Source organism: Nyctereutes procyonoides, unplaced genomic scaffold (genome assembly GCF_905146905.1).
Source record: "Nyctereutes procyonoides isolate TBG_1078 unplaced genomic scaffold, NYPRO_anot_genome, whole genome shotgun sequence".
Lineage (NCBI taxonomy): Eukaryota > Metazoa > Chordata > Mammalia > Carnivora > Canidae > Nyctereutes > Nyctereutes procyonoides.
Window position 1 is genome coordinate 22,076,606 of NW_026575035.1, and position 18,728 is coordinate 22,095,333.

Genomic DNA, 18,728 nt, shown 5'->3' on the forward strand with positions numbered 1-18,728 from the left:
TAAAAAGCCGTACTCATAATATTTAATATTTCCCCTGAAAATTAATAGGATGAGAAAGAGTCCTCAGATATCTAAGTGTTTTTGAGAGAAGTAAAGCTATTTATTTTAGCACAACTGTAAAGGTAATGAGGACTGTAACTTTCACTTTAGGAAAGTAAGGAATATTTCATTTTGAGGCTTTTAGTAGTTTATCTTGTTTTATTTCATATTTGTTTTACAAGGGAAATTTACTTTATTGTCTGAAAATATGTATGCTCACCTAATGCCATCATAACTGGTTAAATTCATTGGCAGAATAAAGTTTTTGAAAAATATGGTGGATAAGTAGTTTGATCATAGGGTTTATTATATGAGTTACTGAGTTTTTTTAATGGACAAACTTTTACTTTATATTCTATTACTTCATAAAAAAATAGGTACATTTTATTCACTAAAGGGTCCTATAAATTAAACCATATGTAGCAAGATCTATGGGAAAATTAAATTGAGGTATTAAGAAATATTCCCTCTCTGCTTCAGTTGAAAAAGCAATTCCTTTAATCTCTTCTGTCTTTCATTGGGTGAGGGACTGCCTGAATTCAAAACCAATGACTGGTTGGGTGGCCTTAACAAGTTACATAATTTCTTTTTCCCCTTCCCCCTCTCCTTTCTCCTCCCTGCCTTTTGCAACAGTTATGATTTTTTTAAACTTTTTATTTTTATTTTTATTTTATTTATTTATTTTTAAACTTTTTTTTTTAATTTAGAATTACAGAGAAGCTGCAAAATAGTACCAAGATTCTTGTATGTTTTTCACACAATTTCCTCTAATGTTAACATCTTACGTGACCATTTATACAGCTATTGAATTAATGATGTTACAATACCATTAACTAAACTACAGGCCTTATTCAAATCTTACCAGTTTTCTCACCAGTGTCCTTGTACCAGAATCCCATGCTGCATTTAGTGCCCTGTCTCCTCCAATATATGATGGTTATTTAGTTAGGTGTTTTGTTTTGTTTTGTGTGTCTTTTATGACCTTCACAGTTTTGAAGATGACTGCTCAATTATTTTGTAGACTCTCAATTTAGATATGATGTTTTCTTAATCTGACTGAAGTTATGCATATTTACATGTATTTGACAAGACTACCACAAAAAGGATGATGTATTCTTCTCAGTGCATCATATCAGAGGTACATGATGTTGGTATGTCTGATTACTGTTGATACTAACTTTGATTATGTGGCTAAGGAGGTGTTTCCAGGTTTCTGTACCATAAAGTTGCTATTTTCTACTTGGTAATTGATAAATATCTTAGGAGAACTACTTAAAACTAAGTAACCTCCTCAAACAAGATATTTAATGTTTTGAATCTTATTTTCCTCATCTAGAAAATGGGTTGTAAGGATTCAGTGAAATTTCATGTAAAGTGGTATTTAGCATAATTTCTATTGCATACTAAATGTTTAATGAATGTTAGCTAACATAATTGTAGAGTATCTTTTTTAAAAAAGATTTATTTATTTGAGAGGGAGAGAGTACCTTTGGGCAAGCAGGGGGAGGGGCAGCAGGAGAGGGAGAGAATCTTGAGCACACTCTCTGCTGAGCATGGAGGCTGAGCCAGGCCTCCATCTCTTGACTCTGAGATCATGACCTGAGCTGAAATCAAGAGTTGGACACTTAGCCAACTGAGCCACCCAGGTACCCCAAAGAACATCTTCAGTAATATGGAAGGCACCAAAATACATTGTCTGTGACTTGTTCATCATTATTATTTTTTAAAAAAGATTTTTATTTTATTTGGGGGCGGGGGGAGAGAGAGAGCAGGAGCAGGGGGAGGGGCAGAAGGAGAGGGAAAAGCAGACTCCCTGCTGAGCAGGGAGCCCAGTGTGGGACTGGATCCCAGGACCCTATGATTATGACATGAACCAAAGGCAGATGCTTAACTGACTGAGCCCCCCAGGCTCCCCTATCTTGATCATTATTAAGTTCAACTTAACATACCTACTGTGTTCTGTCAGAGTCCCTGGTATTTTCAAGATATTTTTAGGTCATCAAATTTTTTACTATTATTTCTAGTAAGAAATGAATTTTGCTACCTAGTATACAAGCACATATGTATATACTATTTCATGAAAAGTATATATACTTTCTACAGTGATCTGTTTTATTTTCAATTCTTTCTTATTTAAAAAAAAATGCTCATAACTCACTAAAGTGATTTCATAACTCACCAATAGATTGTAAATAGCATTTGTAAGTCACAGATATAGCTTAGCATAGACGTATCTGTTGTACAAGTTGTAGTACAGGCCAAGAGCATGGACTTTGGAGTTAGACAAATATGGGTTTGCACTCTGGCCCTACCTGAGCCGAGGGGCCTCACTACTCAAAATATGCCACTCCCTCCCTAGACAGTGGCTGGATGGACAGTGACAATTAATTGCCATTGTGATTACTTTCTCTGAGCTTGTGTTGCTCATCAGACCCCCTAAGGAATGGTGTACTATAGGCAGGAGATGATAGGACTGCACTTTGGAAGTAACCTTGGGAAGAGAGAATGATAGGTTTTAGAAGTAAAATGTACAGGACTTGGTAACCAGGTAAATATGGAGTCTTGAGGAAGAGCTTAAGTGCCCTAAAGTTTCTACATTTTTTTCCTTTTAAAGATTATTTATTTGAGAGAGCACGTGAGGGGGGGAGGGGCAGAGAGAGAGAAACCTAAGCAGACTCCCATGCTGAATGCAGAGCTGGTTGCCAGGCTTCCTCCTATCACGCTGAAATCATGACCCAAGCCAAAAATCAAGAGTTGGACACTCAACTGACTGAGCCACCCTGGTGTCCTGAAAGTTTCTACTTCTGCTAGACAGGGAAACATTGGCCAGGAAACATTCCATTTAGACACAGTCATGTGAGTGGAACCATAAAGATGGGAAAGTATTTTTAGGGAGCCACATTTTGCTCAAATAATTCATTTAAGAATCTGTTTAATAAAACTTGATAGGCATTTGGGCTCTAAAAGACCTTGAACATGTTGGACTAGAGTGTTATCTACTGATGCTTTCTGAGCAGTGAGTGGTCTATCACATCTGTGACACAGTTAAATAATATATTTGGATTTCATGTTTATTGCCACTGTGGTAAACCATAGTTTTTGTCAATAATTGAATTAACTGGATTTTTCTACTTTGAATCAGATGATTTGGTATTATATAAGTACAGTTATTTAATTCTTTTTTTAATATTCTGGAAGGCACGAAGGAACCTCAGGAATGTTCTGTGTAGAATCCCTCAAAGAAGTATTTTTTTTTCTCAAAAGATTTATCTGAGACAGTTGATTCCTTTGGTAACTTGAGACCACCTCATTGATTGTTCTGTAGAGCTAAAAGTCAATCTGATTACTTGAATTAAAGGTAGATAAATGGAAGAAATGTTAAAAGCAAACATAATCTCAAAATATCATTAATTTAATTTTTAAAAACATTCTTTTAAGTCCATTTGAGATATTACCAAGTACTTTTTCTTCAATACTAGAATCACAGTTATACTTAATTTCGTCCATTTGGTGAAGACATTATAAACTACTTTAAAAATGAATTTTCTGCCCTAAAATTTACATTGAAGTCTATATTATTTGAATGTTTGTTTCTTAGCACATCAAATGGGGATAAACTTAAGGAAAGAAACAGTTTCAGGTTTTCATATTCTGGATTTTCCTTTTGTCTCTTACAAGTGAGTAGTGGGATTCTTGGGACAGCTGTTCTGTGTGTGGCAGTGTGGCTTTAGGAGCTTGCTTTCTTTTCTGCTCTAGCCACTTGAGATTTCCTTTCTCTTTACCTTCCTTTTACTCTGAGCCTAATTCTGCCTTTGGCCTCTAAATGCTTGTTTCCCCCCCCTTGTTTTTTGTTTTTTTTTTTGAGAAAGATTTCTCCATTTTTATTTAACTGAATGAACTGGAGTATAAGCCAAAGTTGGTGTTTCTTTTATGCCATGAAAAAATAATAGTAACAAAAACAATTTATCACTTTATAATTTTCTTTCCTTTTCAAAATTGAGATATAGTTAACATTCTATCACACTTGGTATACAATGTAGTGATTTAGTATTTGCATATGTGTGAAATGATCACCACAATAAGTCTGGTTAAAATACGTCATCGTACACTATATCACTATGACAAAAATTTTGTTTTCCTGTGATGAGGACTTTTAAGATTCTCTTAGCAATCTTCAAATATGCTATAGTATTACTATAGTCACCATGCTGTACATTATGTCACCATGACTTATTTATTTTATAACTAAAGTTTGTATCCCTTGACCCCATTTTGCCCACTCCCATCTCCTGCCTTTGGCAACCTCCAATCTGTTCTCAGTGAGCTCTGATTTTTGTTTGTTGTTTTTAAAGTCCACATATAAGCAAGATGTATTTGTCTTTCTCTTTCTAACTTATTTTACTGAGCAAAATGCCCTCAAGTTCCATCTATGTTGTCACAGATGGTATAAGATACCATTCTTTTTTATAGGTGGATGGTATTCCATTGTATGTATATATGCTGTATCTTCTTTATCCATTTAATCATTCGTGGACACTTAGATTGTTTTTATATCTTGGCTATTGTAAATAATTCTGTAGTGAACATTGATATGCAGATGTTGTTTTGAATTAGTGTTTTTGTTTTCTTTGTATAAATACCCAGAAGTGGAATTGCTGGATGGTGTGGTAGTTCTATTTTTAACTTTCTGGGAATCCTCCAGACTGTTTTCTGTAGTGGTTATACTAATTTGCATTCATACCAACAGTGCAAGAGGGTTCCCTTTTCTCCCATATCCTTGCCAACACTTGTTATTTTTTGACTTTTTAATAATAGCTATTGTAACAGATATGAGATGATAACTCATAATACTTTTGATTTGCATTTCCCTGGTTAGTGATGTCATTCATGTACTGGTTGGTATTCTGTATATCTTTGTAAAATGTCTGTTTAGATTTTGTTCATTTTTTAAACGATTGCTTTTTTTGCTATTTTTGAGTTGTATGAGTTCTTTGTATTTTGCATATTAACTGCTTATCAGACACATGATTTGCAAATGCCTTCTCGCTTTCAGTAGGTTGCCTTTTCATTTCGTTGATGATTTCCTTTGCCATGCATAAGCATTTAGTTTGATATAGTCCCATTTGTGTATTTTTGGTTTTGTTGCCTTTGATTTTGGAATCAGGTTTAAAAAATCATTGCCATGTCTAATGTCATGGAGTTTGCTGGCTGTGTCTTCTAGTTCTGTGGTTTCAGGTCTTAACATTCAAATCTTTAATCCATTTTGCATTAATTTTTGTGTATGAGGAAGATAGTAGTCTAGTTTTATCCTTTTGAATGTGACCACCCAGTTTTCCCAGCACTGTTTATTGAAGAGATTATCCTTTACCCATTGCATATTCTTGGCTCTTTTGTCAAAAATTAATTGACCATGTGATTCATCATATCAGCAAGAGAAAAACCAAGAACCATATGATCCTCTCATTAGATGCAGAGAAAGCATTTGACAAAATACAGCATCCATTCCTGATCAAAACTCTTCAGAGTGTAGGGATAGAGGGAACTTTCCTCGGCATCTTAAAAGCCATCTACGAAAAGCCCACAGCAAATATCATTCTCAATGGGGAAGCACTGGGAGCCTTTCCCCTAAGATCAGGAACAAGACAGGGATGTCCACTCTCACCACTGCTATTCAACATAGTACTGGAAGTCCTAGCCTCAGCAGTCAGACAACAAAAAGACATTAAAGGCATTCAAATTGGTAAAGAAGAAGTCAAACTCTCCCTCTTCGCTGATGACATGATACTTACATAGAAAACCCAAAAGCCTCCACCCCAAGATTGCTAGAACTCATACAGCAATTTGGTAGCGTGGCAGGATACAAAATCAGTGCCCAGAAGTCAGTGGCATTTCTATACACTAACAATGAGACTGAAGAAAGAGAAATTAAGGAGTCAATCCCATTTACAATTGCACCCAAAAGCATAAGATCCCTAGGAATAAACCTAACCAAAGAGGTCAAGGATCTATATCCGAAAAACTATAGAACACTTCTGAAAGAAATTGAGGAAGACACAGAGATGGAAAAATATTCCATGCTCATGGATTGGCAGAATTAATATTGTGAAAATGTCAATGTTACTCAGGGCAATTTACACGTTTAATGCAATCCCTATCAAAATACCATGGACTTTCTTCAGAGAGTTAGAACAAATTATTTTTAGATTTGTGTGGAATCAGAAAAGACCCCGAATAGCCAGGGGAATTTTAAAAAAGAAAACCATATCTGGGGGCATCACAATGCCAGATTTCAGGTTGTACTACAAAGCTGTGGTCATCAAGACAGTGTGGTACTGGCACAAAAACAGACACATAGATCAATGGAACAGAATAGAGAACCCAGAAGTGGACCCTCAACTTTATGGTCAACTAATATTCGATAAAGGAGGAAAGACTATCCACTGGAAGAAAGACAGTCTCTTCAATAAATGGTGCTGGGAAAATTGGACATCCACATGCAGAAGAATGAAAATAGACCACTCTCTTGCACCATACACAAAGATAAACTCAAAATGGATGAAAGATCTAAATGTGAGACAAGAGTCCATCAAAATCCTAGAGGAGAACACAGGCAACACCCTTTTTGAACTCGGCCACAGTAACTTCTTGCAAGATACATCCATGAAGGCAAAAGAAACAAAGGCAAAAATGAACCATTGGGACTTCATCAAGATAAGTTTTTGCACAGCAAAGGATACAGTCAACAAAACTAAAAGACAACCTACAGAATGGGAGAAGATACTTGCAAATGACGTATCAGATAAAGGGCTAGTTTCCAAGATCTATAAAGAACTTATTAAACTCAACAGCAAAGAAACAAACAATCCAATCATGAAATGGGCAAAAGACATGAACAGAAATCTCACAGAGGAAGACATAGACATGGCCAACATGCACATGAGAAAATGCTCTGCATCACTTGCCATCAGGGAAATACAAATCAAAACCACAATGAGATACCACCTCACACCAGTGAGAATGGGGAAAATTAACAAGGCAGGAAACCACAAATGTTGGAGAGGATGCGGAGAAAAGGGAACCCTCTTACACTGTTGGTGGGAATGTGAACTGGTGCAGCCACTCTGGAAAACTGTGTGGAGGTTCCTCAAAGAGTTAAAAATAGACCTGCCCTACGACCCAGCAATTGCACTGTTGGGGATTTACCCCAAAGATACAGATGCAATGAAACACCGGGACACCTGCACCCCGATGTTTCTAGCAGCCATGTCCACAATAGCCAAACTGTTGAAGGAGCCTCGGTGTCCATCGAAAGATGAATGGATAAAGAAGATGTGGTCTATGTATACAATGGAATATTCCTCAGCCATTAGAAACGACAAATACCCACCATTTGCTTCAACGTGGATGGAACTGGAGGGTGTTATGCTGAGTGAAGTAAGTCAATCGGAGAAAGACAAACAGTGTATGTTCTCATTCATTTGGGGAATATAAATAATAGTGAAAGGGAATATAAGGGCAGGGAGAAGAAATGTGTGGGAAATATCAGAAAGGGAGACAGAACATAAAGACTCCTAACTCTGGGAAACAAACTAGGGGTGATGGAAGGGGAGGAGGGCGGGGGTGGGGGTGAATGGGTGACGGGCACTGAGCGGGGCACTTGACGGGATGAGCACTGGGTGTTATTCTGTATGTTGGTAAATTGAACACCAATAAAAAATAAATTTATTATTAAAAAAATTAATTGACCATATATGTGTGGGTTTATTTCTGTTCTGTTGATCTGTGTCTTTTTTTTTTAAGATTTATTTATTTATTCATGAGAGACACAGAGAGAGAGAGAGGGAGAGAGAGTCAGAGGCACAGGCAGAGGGAGAAGCAGACTCCATGCAGGGAGCCCAACGTGAGACTTGATCCCAGGTTTCCAGGATCAGGCCCTGGGCCAAAGGCTGCGCTAAACCGCTGAGCCACCCAGGCTGCCCTATATGTGTTTTTATTTCAGTACCATAAGGCTTTGATTACTATAGATTTGTAACATAGTTTGAAATCAGGTAACATGACACCCCCAGTTTTGTTCTTTCTCATGATTGCTTTGGCTCTTTGATATCTTCTATGGTTTCACAAAAATATTTGGGATTGCTTGTTTCATTTCTCTGAAAAATGCCATTGAAATTTTCATAGGGATTGCATTGAATCTATGGATTGCTTTGGCTGGTGTGAACATTTTAACAATATTAATTCTTCCAATACATGAGCATGGAATATCATTCCATTTATCTTCTTCAGTTTCTTTTATTAATACCATAGTTTTCAGTGTATAGATCTTTTATCATCTTGGTTAAATTTATTCTGATATTTTATTCCTTTTCATGTAATCTTAAGTGAAATTGTTAACTTAATCTCTTTTTTGATAGTTTATTAGTGTATAGAAACACAACAGATGTCTGTATATTGATTTTGTGTTCTGCAACTTTACTGAATTTTATTCTAACAGTTTTTTGATGGAGTCTTTAGGGTTTCCTGTAAAGAATATCATGTCATCGGGCAGATGTGTCTCTCATGAATAAATAATTAAATCTTAAAAAAAAAAAGAATATGTCATTTATAAATAGTTACAGTTTTACTCCTTCCTTTCCAATTTGGATGCCTTTTATTTCTTGTTTTTGCCTAATTGTTCTGGCTAGGATTTCTAGTACTATGTTGAATAAAAGTAGTGAGAGTGGGCATCCTTGTCTTGTTTCTGATCTTAGAGGAGAAGCTTTCAGTTTTTCACTGTTGAATATGATGTTAGCTGTGGGCTTGTCATATATGTTGAGATATGTTGCCTCTACACTTTGTTGAGAGTTTTTATCATAAGTGGATACTGAACTCTGTAATAATGCTTTTTCTGCATCTACTGAGATGATAATATGATTTTTATTCATTTTAATGTAGTGTATCACATTGATTTGTAAATGTTGAATCATTTTTACATCCCTATAATCAATTCCACTTGGTCATAGTATATGATTTTTTTAATGCACTGCAGAATTTGATTTGCTGATATTTTGTTGAAGATTTATATATATATATATTTTTTTTTTTTTCATTAAGGATATTAGCCTGTAACTTTCTTCTTTTGCAGTGTCCTTGTCTGGTTTTGGTATCAAGGTAATGTTGGCCTCGTAAAATGAGTTTGGAAGAGTTCTCTCCTCTTCTATTTTTTGGAAGATTTTGAGAAGGATTGATATTAATTCCTCTTTGAATGTTTGATAGGGTTCACTGGTGAAGGGATCTAGTCTTGGACTTTTGTTTGTTGGGAGGTTTTTGATTATTATTTCCATCATATTACTAGTAATTGGTCTGTTCAGATTTTGTTTCTTCACAATTCAGTCTTGGAAGGTTGAATTTATCCATATCTTGTAGGTTGTCCAGTTTCCTGGCATATATTGTTCATATTAGTCTCTTATCCTTTGTATTTCTGTGGTATCAGTATTAAAGTCCCCTCTTTGAGTTCTGATTTAATTTTTTTTGAGTACTCTCTTTTTCTTGGTGAGTCTAGCTAAAGATTTGACAATTTTGATTATCTTTCCAAACAATTATCTCTTGGTTTTATTGATCTTTTATGTTGTCTTTTTAGTCTTTATTTCACTTACTTCCTCACTAATCTTTGTTTTCTTCCTTCTCCTAACTTTGTTCTTTTTATGGTTTCTTGAGATGTTGTTAGGTTGTTTATATGAGATTTTTCATGTTTTCTTGATATAGGCATTTATCACTATGAACTTTCCTCTTAGAACTTATTTTGCTATATCCCATAAGTTTTGTTATGGTATATTTTCATTTTCATTTGTCTCAAAGTAATTTTTATTCTCTTTTGACTTCTTCATTGACTCATTGGTTATTTAGTAGGCATTTTTCTTTTTGCTGGGACCAGCTGAGGCTGAGGTCTGTAATGGCACCTGTCAGCAGTGAGATGGGAAGGAAAAACATCTTATGAGTAGAGCCATGATCACATTTCATTTGCTACTCAGGGTATAAGTTCCCACTCTTGTGATAAAATATGCAGGATATTTTCCTCTAAAGCATTGGTGGAGCTTATTTAAATCTTTCATATTCTCCACAATACCAATAGCACAAGATTGCTATGAAAAATGTGTTGGTATAGTAGTGTAAAGGGCAGTAGGCAAGTTAATCTCTTTAACTGGCAGAGAAGCAAGTATGGACAGGAAGGCAGCTTAAACTGGGTCATGTTAGAAGGAAGCCTTCAGAAACCATCCCCCTCCTCATCTCTGCCAGCCTTTCGTCTATATCATTTGCTTCCCTTGCTGAAACTTGTTCCCCTCACAGTGACTTGGAATAGGGTTAACAAGGAGAGATAAGTGGCATGAATCTTTAATTTCATTTGTAGTAGAGGAGAGATGTTTTCTTGACTTCTAGTTCAAATTTCTCATCAGTTTTTTTCCCTGCATGTAGTAGTTAGATTCTATAAAATCATTTTTGTTTTTGATGAATAAAATGGGTGGAGTTTCTAATGTATAATTTATGTTTGTGAATGAAACAGAAGTTTGCAACATTAGTAAGTTATCCATTTGTATATAACAGTTTATTTATTTAAAGATTTTATTTATTTGAGAGAGAACACAAGCAGAGAGAGCTGCAGAGGGGGAAGGAGAAGCACGCTCCCAGTTGAGCAGGGAGCCCTGTGGGCTTGATCCTAGGACCAAGGATCATGACCAGTGCCAGTGCCGAAGGCAGACGCTTAACCAACTGAGCCACCCAGGTGCCTCTGTATATGTTTAAATGATGTTTTATTTTGCATTGGGTCAAGAGTTTCTTAAGAGTTTTCTTATTTTCATCAATAAATTATTTTAGAATATATGCTGCCAAAGCACACACTCAATGATTTATTTTATGACTTTAATTTTACTTTAGATTGTATTATCTCAGGGAATATATAACTTAATTGATTAGTTAATGTCTCCTACCCTGGGCCTCTTCAGTAATCCCCTTTTTCTGTTCATTCCCCTGTTTACAACCTGCTGGTAACAAGTAGAATCTCATACTCCTGTGAAACTACTATCAAGCTTACACAGAAGGGTCCAGATTGTGCTTTAGAAACTAGTAGTTTCAATAAAGTGTGCTTGATGTTTCACAGATGTGTGTCTCCTTGGATAGCCTTGATTAATAATCAAAAATAGTCTTAAGTTTTAATTTTGTCTGTTAGGTTGTAACCCAAAAGTTCTTTTTATTTTATAGATTCTGTGATTCTAGGATTTTACATGGTTTTTCCATGGAAGGCAATGACTATTGCTTTTATTTATAGACTTTTTAAAAATTAATATTCCAAGTATTGTACAAAGAACTTATTTTCCTACGTCATTTGACTATAAGTGCCTACGTTACTCTCTCTTTAAATACACATTTTTAGTGTATATCTCCTACAAACAAGGATGTTCTCCTTCTTAACCTCAATAAAACTGTTAAAATCAGGAAATTAACATGGATATGTTACTAATCCTTAGATCTCATTCAAGTTTTTGTCTTTCCATTTTCTCATTGTTTTCATAATTTCCTTCTATCTGCTGAAAATTTTTTAAAGATTTATTTATTTATTTTAGAGAGAGTATGCATGTGGGGGGGGGGCAGGGAGAGCGAGTCTTAAGCAGACTCCATTCTGAGTGCAGAGCCCAATGTGGGGCTCGATTTCACAACCCTGAGATGACCTGAGCCAAAACCAAGAGTGGGATGCTCAACCTACCATGCCACTCAGGCACCTCCAATCTGCTAAAATTACTAATCTGATTATATATGTATTTAATTTTCTGCTAAGTCCTTTTAATGGTTATTTTAAAGTTATTATCTGATAATTTAAACATTTTGGTCTGTGCTTTTAACTTAAACAGTCTCTTGACAATGGATTTTTTTTTCTTGATGTTTTTTTGTTTCATAATTTCTTTTTATTGAATTCGGGCATTGCTTCTAAAAGAACAGTAGAGAATGAGGTAAATAGTATTTATAACTGAAAATTGACCTTTTTCTGTCAGGCCATTAGTGAATGGGGTAGACTTTAATTCAGCATACTCTAGTTAAATTCGGTTTGAGGGGCAGCCCGGGTGGCTCAGCGGTTTAGCGCCACCTTCAGCCCAGGGTGTGATCCTGGAGACCCGGAATCGAGTCCCACGTCGGGCTCCCTGCATGGAGCCTGCTTCTCCCTCTACCTGTGTCTCTGCCTCTCTTTCTCTCTGTGTCTCTCATGAATAAATAAATAAAATCTTTAAAAAATTAAAAATTAAAAAAAAAATAAATTGGGTTTGAGTTTAGTTGAAGCTCTAGGTAGGTACCTTCAGCACAGACTGCAAAATCCTGCTGCTACCTTTTGCATTGGTATAGGGCCTGCAGTGCTAGAGGGTTTTTTTCCATGGTCCTCCTCCATCTTCAGTCCATTATACCTACATCACATTGGGGTTTTTCTTTGCCTTTACTTAAAACTCCATGTGAGTCTTGTGGTGAGATGGGGATGGTAGGGGCAACTCTTCAATTTTCTTGGTTTAGCCAGAATTGTACACAGGCCCTGTCTGCCTCAGGCTCAGGTGTGAGGCTTTCTCAATGTATCTTTGCCTCTTCCCAGTGGAGGGAAAATGCCTTGTATAGGTGAGAGTATGGAGTTGGCAGCCAGTTCCTTGCTCTTCCTTCCAGTCGTAGCAGATCTCTGCTTGATGTTTTTTCAGAACCTGGGCTTACTTTCTCCCTCCCAGAGGTGGATGCTTTGGCTTCTGCCTTTTCCTAGCAGTAATGGACCTTTGCTTGGGGTAGAATGAGGCAAGGATGAGGGGATGGGTAGTAAGTTCTGTCCTTTCTAGCATCAGATAATTTTGCATATGCCCTTTTCTTTGAGGGGATGGAAGAGTTTTCTGTACCTCTCTGTGTTCCAAGAGAAGCTTCTGAGAAGCAAGTGGGTTTTGTTCTCTATCCCATTTGCAGGGGCTCTCTTGGATCTCTTCCCTGCCATGCCCCTATTTTTTCTTTTAAGCGCTTATTGAGGCCTGTGGATGAATGTTGTTGAGTGTGGACTCTTGTTTGTGTCTGGGATACCCAGGGATTGATTCTACACTCAGTGGTCACCTGTACTTGGCCTTTAAATTTGTTAACATTTCAGTTATTCTCTTGCCTTTTAGGACACCTACATCTTCCTTCCATACTCAGTTTGTCTCTCAGTAGAGGGGCTTGTCACCCATTGGAGCTGTCAGTTCTCCTGATTGAGGTTTCTGACATCCTGCTTTTTCTTACTTTTAGGATGGGAGCAAGGTTCTCTTACAGCTACAGTTTATTCTGGTTTTCTCCTTTTCTATTTTTGTAGCCGCCATCTCCAACAGTGAGAAACCAGGCTGACATTATCCTTAATGTGTAGACTTATTTGACCAATCCTCCTGTATGTAACTAACCTCTTATTACTGCTGCTATCCTCTGCCACTCATGGATACCTTCTTATCCCATTCGGGCTGATACCCCATACTAGGCCACTGAAGTGTCTGGATGCTACCCTGTAACCCTTATGCTTAATCTCACCCTGGATCCCCTCCTGTTCCCACTCAGGCCCCAGCATCCTGTTCTAGGCTCTTCTCCTGTGGGTATGCACTCACAACTCTGCTTGAGCTCTGGGCCACCTCCTCAACCTGCCTGAGCTCCAGCATGTACTCCAGGCCACTCCTCCACTCCACACCTGGCCCTGGCTCACCTAATGGCTTTAGGACTGATTTGTGCGGGAACAGAGAGTGGGAGAAAGAGGAAGGCTTATGCGCTGTTACAAGAAAAAACTGAATTTTTGAGTTAGTAAACATCCTTTAGGGTAAATAAACTAATAAATATATTTTAAGCATTTGTGTTTTGTCTTTCTAACAGGTTATGAAGTTCATGGGATGGAAAAAATACCAGAAGAAGGACCAGCACTTATAATTTTTTATCATGGAGCTATTCCTATAGATTTTTACTACTTCATGGCTAAAATTTTTATCCATAAAGGCAGGACTTGCCGTGTGGTAGCTGATCACTTTGTCTTTAAAATTCCAGGTAAACTTTAACTGTAGATAGTGACATAAAAATGTTTAATTAACATAATAAAATTACGTTAGAGTCTATATCCTTGAACTCTCTAGTATCATTTGGAAAGCTTTTTGCCTTTTTAGGGTAACACGCTTTGAACTCTAATTTGGGAGTATCTAATTATGTTATTTACAGAATATATCCAAGTATAAGAATATTATGGTCAAAAATGTTACCTGATTTTTTCTTTATTAACAGGTATTTAGTCATTATTTTTCTAAGTTAAATACTGAACTTCCTCTTTAAAAAAATAGATTGTAACTTTTGCCACACAATTAATTTATATTTTGGCATACAAGGTAGTTGATTTTTAATATGATGAATTTTTCCATGAGATACTGATTTTTGAAGTTTAACTTCACAGGAATTAAAGTTTGATTACTATCAATCAGTATTATAGCAGGTCAAAATTATTTACAGTCAGCCAGGATATATTTTGTCTTCATATAATAATATTGCTTCAGAAACCCTATCCTAAAGAGTCTATATGTCTTTATTGTACTTGACTTGCCTGCTAGACTTATAACTCTTAAAATTCAGGACTATATTCTTCTTAATCTGTTCATAAAGGCTTTATACCTTTTTATTTTATTTTTTAAAAGATTTTATGTATTTATTTGAGAGAGAGCAAGAAGGAGAGAGATCACAGGAGGAGAGGGAAAAGCAGGCTCTCCCCTGAGCAGAGAGCAGGACATAATTATATCCCAGGACCCAGGATTACATAATCCTAGGAACCTGGGATCAGGACCTGAGCCAAAGGCAGACACTGACTAAGCCACCCAGGTGCCCCTATACCCTTTTAAAAAGATTAATTAACCTAATGGTTTCAAACAGAGTTTTTAAAAAGTCATTCTAAAATAAGCTCATTGAAGGGCAGCCCGGGTGGCTCAGTGGCTCAGCGGTTTAGTGCTGCCTTCCGCCCAGGGCATGTTTCAGCAGACCTGGGATCGAGTCCTACGTCAGTTTCCCTGCATGGAACCTGCTTCTCCCTCTCCCTGTGTCTCTACCTCTCTCTTTCTCTGTGTCACTCATGAATAAATAAATAAAATCTTGAAAAAAAATAAAATAAGCTCATTGGGAATAAATCTTTTCTTTTGTCATTGAATCACCAAGCCAACAAAGCCAACAAAGTTTATAATATGTCGTCTAGAATAATAAAAGCCAAAACCACCCATCAACCAGAGAGACAAACACCAAGCAGTGAATTAAATAATAGTCTACTCAGTGCCTTTCATAGACATGGTTAATGTTTCAAGGATCCTTGTGTCACTAAAAAGCCATTTGTACTCTATATAAAAAAGTTTTTCTTTAGAAAGCAATATGATCACTTTTATAATAAATTTGAAAACTAGAGAAAAGGAAGATATCATTATAATCTTATCACCCTAACAAAAACCAGTTATCATTTTGATTTATTGTACTTCATTTTTAATTTGCATATGTTACAAACATGTTAGGCAAACTCTTTTGTGTTCTTTTTTTTTTTTTAAATAAAGATTTTATTTATGAGAGAGAGAGAGGCAGAGACACAGGCAGAGGGAGAAGCAGGCTCCATGCAGGGAGCCCAACAAGGGACTTGATCCCGGGTCTCCAGGATCACACCCCGGGCCGAAGGCGGTGCTAAACTGCTGCACCACCCGGGCTGCCCCTTGTGTTCTTTTTTTGAAAAAAATGTAATGTTAGCATTGACATTTTACCGTGCTTTATAAAGAGTAGTTTTAATGTATGACTAAAATATTTACTTAACTAGTTTTCTCTTACAGAATATTAGGTTGCTTCCATCTTTTTTAGTGTGTAATATAATGTGAATATTTTTATTTAACACTTGGCTTTTAAAAAAATTTCTCCTTTATGATCTGTAATTTGTGAAGCCTATTATGAAAATGCATCTAGTTAAATCAGTGAGCTTTTAATATAGTAAGGGATGAATATTATTTCAATCTTAATATTTTTAACCTTGCTTCAGATCCTTTAATCTGTGAGAAGTTTGGTTAGTCTGCACAATTGTCACTACTCCTATTTCCCATTCTCAATAATATATTGTACTAACATCAGTCAGTTCCAGTTTAGGATTTGGTTAAAATATTTAGTTACTAATAGGATTCTTTCTTTTTTTTTTTTTAAGATTTTATTTATTCATGAGAGACCGAGAGAGAGAGAGAGAGAGAGAGAGAGAGAGAGAAAGAGAAAGAGAGAGGCAGAGACACAGGCAGAAGAAGGAGGAGAAGCAGGCTCCAAGTAGGAGCCCAGTGTGGGACCCAGTCCCGGAACTCCGAGATCATGTCTTGAGCCAAAGGCAGACGCCCAACTGCTGAGCCACTAAGGCATCCCAGGATTATTTCTTTCATTCATAAATAGTTGTGGTTTGAAAAACTCTATAAAATTAAAACTTGGAATTGACTGTTAAATAGTTACTTTATTAAAAGCTCTTAGTGATTTTGCTATTGTTATTGATTTAAAAAGTTTAGTTGTGGGATTAACATCATCTAACTTTTAATAGATTTTGTTATAGTTGCCAATTTTGGTAGGGCTAAGCATAGTCAGATTTATATTCTCTTGAGTGATTCTTTTTCTTATAGGGTTAAAGGAAGATTAGATTTGTGATTGCTGATGGGATATCATTTCTGATTGCTCTAATAAATACTATAGACAGTGTTTGGCCATGAGATGCAGTGGAAGGAGCTTTGGACTAGACATACCTGGACTGGAATCTCTGCCCTGCCATTTGCTAGGTGTGTGACTTTGAGCAAGATCTTTCTTTGTCTATAAAATGGGAATCAGAGTCCCTGTTTTCCAAGGTTTTTGAAAGTTTTAATTCAGAGTTTGAATATGTACTGTAACCCGAGTAGTTGGTGATCACTGAGGAGGTGATCAACAAGACAGCTATTACTTTACAAGCAATATTAACTTATGTAAACTTTAAGAGTTCTTGTTGATTTTTAAAAAAGAAAAGGAATTTGCTGATTTATATGGATACTAACTTTTATAGGTTGTAAAGATTTTTGTCTTGAAGAATTGGGCAAGAAGTACTTAAGATATATCTTCATGCTAATGTTTCTTACAGGGTTTAGTTTATTACTTGATGTATTTTGTGCTCTACATGGACCAAGAGAAAAATGTGTTGAAATTCTGAGGAGTGGTCACTTGTTAGCTATTTCACCAGGCGGAGTTCGAGAAGCCCTAATTAGTGATGAAACCTACAACATCATTTGGGGTAATCGTAAAGGCTTCGCTCAGGTTGCAATTGATGCAAAAGTGGTGAGTTGTATAAAATTAATTATTAAAGTAAAGCTAGATTCAATTCAAAATAAATGCTTATGTAGTGGGCCAGAGTATATAAGAATTTAGATACTTTCATTGCGCTACTTAAAAATTAAGTGTACAGAATTCTTTGTAAGGTTAATGATAGAGAAATATTCCTTTGTGCTTGAGGTGTTATCTTAAAAAAAAATCAATTTGGAAATTTGGCAAATACCTATCCAAGTTTTAATTTACATTTCAAAATCTAGCTTCTTTTAATTAGATTTGTAAAATTTTTTGTAGTCCTTCAGTTACACCTTTTTCAAAAGTATAATCAGTTCAGTTCTATGTATTTTAAGTCTTTGGTATGATTGAGTTGGCATATTTCAGTGATGATTGTTGGTTTGTTTCATTGCAATTCTTTTATCTTCTTTATTTGTATAATAATAGGGCTTGAATAATACATAACTCCTATTATTTTTTATCAGCGAATGTGATCAGCTATCTAATAGTGTGAATAAAGATGAGAGATATTGGTGTAAGTTAGATCTTTGAAAAAGATTGTATAAGAGAATTAGTTAGTAAAATTAAATGTTCCTCAGGGATCCACTATAGTTATTCTTAGACTGGAGAAGGTGAATGCCATTTTGCCCTTTTCTTTTGCGTTGGAAAGTATCTCCCAACTTTTTGGTCTCCGTATTGTACTTTATCCTATGAAACACTTATTTATTACTTATGGAATGTTTCTTCTTTGTTTTCTGTTTTTATGTTAGATTATCTGTTAGAAAAAGAAATGGTAGTCCCTTTGACAGGATGGTGTTCTTTTTCCAGGCCAATTAATTAGAGACTATTGCCAGTACTTTCATGTTTCAGTTTGTGTACCTGTTGCTGTTACATAGAGACAATATGCCTCCTAAGCTTGCTTGTTCTCTTGCAAATACAGAATTACAAAGGAAGTTTATTCATGACTCATTCTAACCCAAATCCAGTATTTGGAAAAGAGTGGAAATTTCTTTTTTTTAATCACAGAGTTAACATAAAATGCATTGAGCTTTATTCTCTGCTGTACTTGTGTACGTGTAACTAACTAGTAGTGCTTTAGTAATGTGATTTCAGAATAAGATTTAATGTATTTGCCTAAGTGTTATAGACAACATAAAAATTTAAACATTATTATCCTCAGTAGGATAATAATTATAAACTCCCTAAGGACAAGATCATCTTTTTATGTTCTGAGTCCTTAGTACAATGACTAGCACTTAATAGGCTATTTGAATTGAATTGAATTGAATTGATCTTTTTAACATAATATTAAGCACTACCAGAAAGGGACATTTGGAATTTAACTTTATGTTATAATAACATTAGTGATG

At 35.9% G+C, this 18,728-nt stretch overlaps 1 protein-coding gene across 6 annotated transcripts in view; it reads left to right on the top strand.

The window, feature by feature from the left end:
* TMEM68 (transmembrane protein 68) overlaps positions 1-18,728 on the top strand; it is a 49,566-nt gene that overhangs the window by 12,296 nt on the left and 18,542 nt on the right. For all 6 annotated transcript variants that reach the window (XM_055318152.1, XM_055318148.1, XM_055318149.1 and 3 more), the window contains exons 4-5: positions 13,915-14,082; positions 17,180-17,373. In XM_055318152.1, coding sequence (XP_055174127.1) covers positions 13,915-14,082; positions 17,180-17,373 — 362 coding nt within the window. The remainder of the gene's footprint in view (positions 1-13,914; positions 14,083-17,179; positions 17,374-18,728) is intronic.